The sequence below is a fragment of the Lactuca sativa genome, chromosome 9, assembly GCF_002870075.4.
Source record: "Lactuca sativa cultivar Salinas chromosome 9, Lsat_Salinas_v11, whole genome shotgun sequence".
In the NCBI taxonomy this organism is placed as follows: domain Eukaryota; kingdom Viridiplantae; phylum Streptophyta; class Magnoliopsida; order Asterales; family Asteraceae; genus Lactuca; species Lactuca sativa.
The window spans coordinates 141,131,135-141,139,618 of record NC_056631.2 but is presented as its reverse complement, the minus strand read 5'-3'; the positions used below and the strand labels follow the sequence as shown (position 1 = coordinate 141,139,618).

Below are 8,484 nucleotides of genomic sequence, written 5' to 3'. Positions count from 1 at the left end.
AAAACTTTCCTAGATAGCACTTTACCATACAACACTTTCCCAGACAGAAACTATCAAACGGGACCTTATTTAACCTTTTTCTACACCCTAACTCTTGCATGGGGACAAATCAAGGTCCAAGCTTGCATTTTTATGACTTAAAATGCCTTAAAACGTCTTAAAGGACACCTTAAAGGCTTTGGAGTACCTCATACTCACTAAGCTTTAGACTTTGGGACAAAAAGGAAGAAAATCAAGGCTTAACTAAGATCTAAAGAAACATAAGCCAAGTTTGGAGCTTTATACCTCCAAATGGTGCACAATGAAGAGAAGATGTTGGATCAAAAGTCTTGAGAGCAAAGCATACTCCTTGAAGGTCCTTCTTCACAAATAATGAAGCACAAAAATCACTCCAAAAACTCAAAATGCTCAAAATGAACTAGGGTTTGCAAGGAGGATCGATCTTGGGATGGAGGCTGATAAAGGGAAAGGTCTTGGGGCTATAATGGTGCTTAAGTAGTGCACAAACCATAAATATTAGGGTTTTGGTCTGAACCACATACGCCCGACCTACAGGAGTACGCGCAGCATACTGGCGTGGGGCTTAGTACGCTCAACGTACTTAAGTTGCACCAAAAGGTCACAAACTTGCCCTTGGGGTCCCAATTTGCAAACATCTCATAACTTAAGGGTTTAAACGCAAATACATGGGAAAAAGTAGATGTTACACCTTGCAAATGATATGTGGCAAATGCCCCATCCTTAAACCGAATCCACATATTACATATATAGTCGGTAGTTAGTTTCCCACAAGGAGCAATCGTCACAACTGATAGGAAAAACTGTGACTTTGCCATGTAAAAATAACCGAACATTTACTTCCTTCTTTCCTTCTCTCTCTATATAAAGATGTTCGGTTCTACAAGGAAGAGATACACACGAAAAGTGCATTGTCACTAGCCTAATTATTGTCTAAAAAATCACAAAATAAAGCAAAATTATTCTATATTTTAGCAATCTTACATTTGCTTGTAATCAAGATTAATTCCAAGTATGAATTCTTGAAACCATAAACAATGGAGTTGAATTACAAATTTTGAAAATTATTTTTGGTCCTAATTGTATTGATATTCAAAAACATGGCCTATGATGGTGTCCAGTGTCACTGAAATAACATTTTGGGCTCTAGATGGGCCATCAATACTTACAGGCTCCAGCAGTAGTTGTCATATAATATTGTAAAAAACAATACTTTGATATCGATTTTTTATAATGATTAAAAATACTCGTATAATACTTTATAATATAATATTAATAATTAATAAAAGTAATAATAAAATAAAGAAGGAAGTCTTTACATGCCATAGAGGAGGGAATAATTCACCCCCGTACGTTGACACCCTCCGCCAAACCACCCCAGTTCAGCACTTCATCCGCAGTGAACAACAATAACCCTAAATTGTTAGCGCTTTAACATTTTTCTCATTCTACACGCGATTCCAGTAGTGAATCAAGAATCATGAATTGAGTGTGAAAGTGATGAAGCATATAAAGGAATCGATCTAGCGAAGAAGACGTACCAACCACATTGCAAAAGGTTTTCTAGTTCTTCATTACTGTATTAGGTTTTTGTCGTTTATGAGAAATTTACATTACCCCGCCAAACCATACGCAGTATGCATGCTTCCAAAAGTAGGGGATTAATGAATCTACGGATTTGATTATTACTTTATTCTGTCCACCTTTGGTTTCCCTTAAAAATCTTTGTAGACTGATTTTTCAGGTTTAGTTCAGCTGGAGCCTCTAGTTGATTCTGGTTAGATTTCTGATTTCTGAAGGCCGATTTCTTTTGAATATTAAGTTAATGGACTTGGATCACTTAGCTAGGTTACATTCTGTATCTATAAATTCATCGGAATTTTGATTAAGATTCGAGTTTGAATCTTATTTAATCTGTTTTTTTGGCACCTACAAAGGCTTATTCGTGAATCCAAAGATCTTAAACTGCCTAGGATATTTCTTTTCTTTAGGGCTTGAATCATGACTATGATGATCATGATCTTCATCCTATGATTTCTTCATATTCATTTTCTGGACAGCTTTTGTAAAATCGGATCAGATTAGAAGGGATTCTAGCAATGAATCCCAAACACAAGGGAATGACACATGAATTCATTGGTTCAAAGTCTTCAACTCATAACACATCAAAGGGCTACTGCTCTGATCAAACCTCTTATTCTCAATCTATCGTTTCCAAATGTGCTATCTATACTATCTATCCACACCTATGCTGGTTCGTACTTACATAGTTCACAATCATCACAAAATTTCATCATGTATTTCGTTATAAGAATAAAGTTATGCATCATTGATAGGCAAGAGAAGCCTTTACTATCTACAAGTTGTTGTGGGTAAATCAATAGGCTTTTTTGCAATAAAAGAGTAGGTGTTTAGCCATTCAAGCTTATATTTGATTTATGCTTGAGCTTATACATGGATGGAGAAAGAAGAATCATATAGTTAACAAGTATTGCATGCTACAAAATCTTAGTTCAGTTATTTGCTTTGTTGGTGTAATTCTTAGTAAGGTTTTGTTTTTTATACGTGCAAGAATGTGTAGATGCTAACCATTTATTATTTGCAGAAGAAAAGCTCGGTTTTCTCAAAATCTAACTATGGGTTCAGTAAACTTCAATGATGAAACACGGTCTGTGATTAGTGATGTTGGAGATATTGGCAATATAGATTTTGCAAACGATGGATCTTTCTATAATTACGATCAAGAAACCAAGGGGCCAATCATCATATCAGCTCCATTTCCTTTAGTAGAAGGAAAGCCTCAGTTTGTAGCAGCAGTAAATGAAAGGATCTTCAATCCAGTCACTATCAGGAACACAACCACCGAAGCAGTAATTCTATGGTCAGTTGAGATATACGACTCTAAGCCAAAAGACTGTTTTACCCTCTCGGTGATGGAACCCCCCTCACCCGATTCAGATGACCAATCGTTTGTAGAGTCGTTTTCATTGGAAGACAGGACTTTGCTACCTGGCAAAACTTTGACCATTTGGCTATCATGTAAACCAGTGAGCAAAGGTCTGCACACAACTGCTGTTCACTTCAATGTGGATGATGATAGGATAGAAAGGGTGGGTTTTATAATGGCAGAAGATAAGATTTCACGTTCATTAACTTCTAACAAGCCGTATAATAGACCAAGGAGAAATAAGCCTTTACTTCCTAAATTATATACCCCTGGAGGAGATAATGCAGGGGTTAAAGTTATTAGGACCTCTCGTCCTGCTAAGGCTACTGGTCGATCTTACAGATATAAGCTTCCAGATTATGTGATTCCTAAGAATATTAGGGATATGATTGAAAGTAAAACCACTCCTGATGCGTTAATGGAAGGTTTATCCAGAAAAAATTATGTTGCCTTCTTTAAAACACTGATTATTATGGAGGAAATAAAATTGGAGGTAACATCCCAGTATCCCACAACTTTGTTTTTTTTAAATTACTGAATTGGCTTAATAGGGATAGGTTTTGAATGAATGAGGTAAATCTCATTACTCTGTCTTTATTTCTTAACAATTCATTCTGCTTCAAGTCAAAAAAGAAACACACATATTAACATATATATAGCTTACCTGTTCTTATTAAGTCCATTAACTCAAAAAGAAAGAGCAAAGCACCTGAGAAGAAGTATATGATGTTTTATTAGTAGCTCTAAAATGGTTGATTTTTTTTTTTTTTTTTTTTTTTTTTTTTTTTTTTTTTTTTTTTTTAAATTTCAGGATGACATGAGAATGTATGACATGCAAAATGTGACTCTGAAAAGAAAATACAGGTTCCTTGCTTTAGAAGTCCCAGGTCTTGCTGAGAGAAGACCATCGCTTGTTCAGGGAGATTTCATTATTGCAAAGCCTTCATCCCTAAATGAAGACAATGCATATCCTCTGTATAGGGTTTGTTTCATCTCATAAAACTAAATTTTACTTAATATGATTTCTAAAAATACATTTTCTATGACTGACTTCATAGGTTTAAATGAACTTTCATTCGTTTGTTTATTATTATAGCATTCTACTTTCATTTATTCCTATTACAACATTGTACTTTGAAAAATTTATCAATTATTTTATAGCAATGTAATCCAAATACAAAACAATTTTCTTTGCTATGATTGTTTAGATTTATTTTCAAAGTATAATGTCCTAATAGGAAAAAATTGGGAGTACATTGCTATAATTGGATACATTTATCAAAGTACAACAGTTTAAATAATAAAGTGATTGAAAGTACAATGCTGTAACAGAAGTAAATAAAAGTAGGATCTTATTATATGCATGTATTATATTTATATGGTCAAAAGATGAAACCTCATATAAACTATATATCTAAAAAAATAAACCTCTGCATTATCTCGAAAAAATACATGTTCTAGGACTCCTAGGGTTTAATGGAAGAAATAGCAATATACTTCCATTAATCTGTTTATTATTTCCAATTATAACATTGTACGTTGAAAATATTACCAATTAAATCCTTCAAAGGATGTAAAATGGCTCGATTAGAAAAATATACTAAAAGTACAATGCTGTAATAGAAACAAATAGAAGTAGGGATGAATTTGGCTGAATGAAAGAAATAGCAACGTACATTCATTTATAACATTCTATATATTCTTTTCTAATTCTTCCTATTACAACAGAGTAGTCTCTGAAAAGTTTTACGAATTATTGCAATGCAACGTAATCCAAATACAAAGCAGTTTTTCATTTGAATAAAGAAGGCTGAAAGTAGGATACTATAATAAATACAGAAAAAAAAAGTATGTTGCTAGCTGTTGTTTTTCATTTAGCATATTAGTACTATAAATGTATAATGTTGACAACAGGGGCACATCTTACGTGTGGAGGCAGAAGAAGTTCACCTATCGTTTCACGATGATCTCCACTCTTACCATTCGGAAGGTGATCGTTACGACGTACAATTCGAATACAACAGATTAGGCATGCGAAGATTATACCAAGCCATAGAAGCCGCCGGAAAGCTTGATTCCGACCTTCTCTTTCCGGAGTTTGCCTTGAATCAAAGATCCATAGAAACCCGCCGATTAACTCCGATATCATGTAACCTCAATGAAGAACAAACAAGATCAGTTGAAATGATCCTCGGTTGCCGTGGTGGCCCCCCCTATATCATCCATGGCCCCCCCGGAACCGGAAAATCCGTCACTCTAACCGAAGCCATTCTTCAGCTTTACAAAAACCGAAGAAACACACAGATTCTTGTTTGTGCCCCTTCCAATAACGCTGCGGATCATATATTGGATCGCATAGTTGAAGAAAATGGAGCTGAGATTCGAAAAGGCGATCTACTTCGGCTTAATGCACAAGCTCGTTCATTAGATGATATCAAACCCGATTATCTCCAGTTTTGCTCTTATGATGATGAAGAGATGATCTTCAGTTGTCCGACATTCGAAAATCTTGTGAGATATCGGATTATAATATCCACTTACACAAGCGCGTCTCTTCTTTACGCGGAAGGTCTCCAAATGGGCCATTTCTCGCATATCTTTTTGGACGAGGCGGGCCAGGCATCCGAGCCGGAATCCATGATTCCGATTTCACATTTTTACAGACGGGACACCGTAATTGTTCTTGCGGGGGACCCGGTGCAGCTCGGGCCGGTGATTTTTTCTAAAGATGCTGAAAATTACGGGTTAGGGAGATCGTATATGGAGAGGCTCTGTGAATCGAAGTTTTACAAGAATGGAAATCGGAATTACGTGACGAAGCTGGTCCGGAATTACCGATGCCACCCGGAGATTCTATCGCTTCCTTCGGAATTGTTTTATCAGTCAGAGTTAATCTCGTGTAAAGAAGCGGATACTTTATACCCTTTGAATTGGAAAGATTTTCTCCCGAAACCGGAATTCCCAGTGGTTTTTAAGGGTGTTCAAGGGGTTGATGAGAGGGAAGGGAATAACCCATCTTGGTTTAATCGGATTGAGGCTAGTGAGGTAGTTGAGGTTATAATGGATTTGATTGAGAGGGGGGTGAGGGGACATGATATTGGGGTTATAACACCGTATAGACAACAAGTGATTAAGATAAGTAAAGCACTTGAAACTTTTGTGGGGTCCGAGATTAAGGTTGGGACAGTCGAGTCGTTTCAAGGGCAGGAACGTGAAGTTATCATTATATCTACTGTTCGATCCACTATCAAACACAACGAGACTGATAAGAGACATTGTTTGGGGTTTTTGAGTAATCCCAGAAGGTTTAATGTTGCCATTACTAGAGCAAGATCCTTGTTGATTGCTATTGGGAATCCACATATAATCTGCAAGGTAATCAACCTTCTATCCCTATCTCTTCTTATTACAGCATTCTACTTTCAAATTAATCTTACTATAGCTAGCATTCATTAATGTTAACCTACTACATTGCTATTTTGCTATGATGTGTAAAATTTTCAAAGTACAATGCCATAATAGAGAATATACATAAGATGCTGTAATAAAGAAGAAAAGAATTGAAGGTTCAATGTTAGTGTACTTTCATTTATTCTTATTATCAAATGGCATTTTACTTTGAATAAACTACCTACCCATTATAGCAATGGGGTAATTTGAAAGTACAATGCTGTAATAAGAAGAATAAAGGAAAGTACATTGGAACAAGTGGGATGCAATTCCAAAAAGCTTATATTCTATAATGGTTGGTTGTGGGTGATGAAATTGAATAATAATGAAAATAAAAATGGCATGGCAGGATGAACATTGGAACAAACTTCTATGGCATTGTGCTGATAACAATTCTTATAAAGGCTGCTTTCTTCCTGAAAAGGAAGAAAACGTTGTTGATTTGGGAACTGAAACACAGCAGGACAACAACACTAGTTACAATTGGGATGGGGATGGTGATGCAAATTTCAACGGCGGAGATGATAATTGGGGAGAATACCATCCTCAGCCACCTGCCGGAGATAATAATTGGGAAGACTACTCGAATCGGATTCCCGATGGTTGGGGTGGTGGAGCTGATAACTGGGGGGAGGGAGTGCCAGGAGCTGATAATTGGGGTGAAAACCCTACACAGGCTGATAGCTGGGGGGAACACCCTGCTGCTGATAATTGGGGTCAAGACACCCCTGAGATTGCTGCCAAAGCTGATAATTGGGGGGAAGGATCGCCTCTCCCTGTCCCTGTCCCTGGTGATTGTGGAAAGGTTTAGAAACTGTGCTGTGAATTTGAGTCTGGTTATGAGTTTAATTTTCAAAAAGAGGTTGTTGCTTTGTTTTGTTTTTAAATTGGTTAATGAATTTTTGAGACCCAATTGTTAATAATAGGGGTTTCACATCGCATCGTCTTTTATTTATTACATATTGTATGCTTTAGGTTTAACATTTGAATTCCAAGGACACGTTTTGTTTGGTTCCTAGAATATTTACAAGGAACTTAAATCAATGAAGGAATTAAAATCTCGTACAAGTTTGGTTTAATATTTATAAGGAACTTAAATCAATGAAGGAATTAAAGGGTTAAAATCTCTTACATGTTTGGTTTGGTTTGGTTGCTATGACATTTTTCTGTCTAGGGGAATATGAATGCAAAATCTTAAAAACAAGTCACAAAATTAGGTTGCGTTTGGTTACGAAACCTAATTTCTTTACTAATCGTATATTTCAGTTGTCAATTGTGCTTAGTGTTTTACAGTTTTAAGACCATGATATAAGTCATTTAGCCGCATTAGTTAATAGTTACTACCACATTAAATTAAAAAAATTAAAACGTTACTTTAATGTTACTTCAATAGACAATTTTAGTAAATTAAAAGAACTATGTGACTAATTTCTTTACTAATCGTCACAATTACTCTATGTATAAGCTTATATTTATCAGTGGCAGATCTAGAAAGAAAAGTTAGGGGTTAAACAAAGTTTTTACGGGTTACGCTATGAGAAAAACAACAAATCTTACAAACGAGTTGTTTCAAAACCGATCATAGTGAATATATTATTTGAACATCAGAGTAACTTCATTAATTGCTATACGGAAAACTCTGGGGGATGTTGTGTAGTCACGCAGGGTCCTTCTTTTTCGAACCGGAAGTACCTGAAAGCATAAAAATAAACAGTAAGCACAAAGCTTAGTGAGTTGCTGTCACACTCCCAAACCAGAACGGCAGAAACGTCTGAGGGCAGATGGAGTGACTTCATGTATAGTATCATAACAATTGAATACAAATGAATCATAGCATTACAAACATTCATACATTGAGAATACAAGTTTACATTGTTTACAGACCTTGTTTACTTACAAGTTAAGTACAAATAATTGAAAAGTAGAAATCCTGATGTAGAGATGCTTGTCTTCAAAATGTTTTTGTAATACTTGCTCATTGGTTTCCTGAGAGTACAAGCAGTTTTGAAAAGCGTCAACATTAAAGTTGGTGAGTTCATAAACATTTTTGTATGAATAAAATCAATAAT

At 35.7% G+C, this 8,484-nt stretch overlaps 1 protein-coding gene across 2 annotated transcripts; it reads left to right on the top strand.

Moving 5' to 3' along the window:
- The first annotated feature begins 1,337 nt into the window (after positions 1–1,337).
- On the top strand, positions 1,338–7,483 carry LOC111907069 (probable RNA helicase SDE3). 2 transcript variants are annotated; one of them, XM_023902859.3, is made up of 5 exons: positions 1,338–1,576; positions 2,624–3,458; positions 3,777–3,947; positions 4,880–6,340; positions 6,765–7,483. In XM_023902859.3, exons 2-5 carry the CDS (start codon positions 2,655–2,657, stop codon positions 7,224–7,226), a joined length of 2,898 nt encoding a protein of 965 aa, XP_023758627.1. In that variant the 5' UTR covers positions 1,338–1,576; positions 2,624–2,654; the 3' UTR covers positions 7,227–7,483. The 2 variants fall into 2 exon arrangements, with proteins under 2 accessions (XP_023758627.1, XP_042754336.1); XM_042898402.2 differs by lacking the exon at positions 1,338–1,576 and adding an exon at positions 1,609–1,795.
- Positions 7,484–8,484: the final 1,001 nt, after the last annotated feature.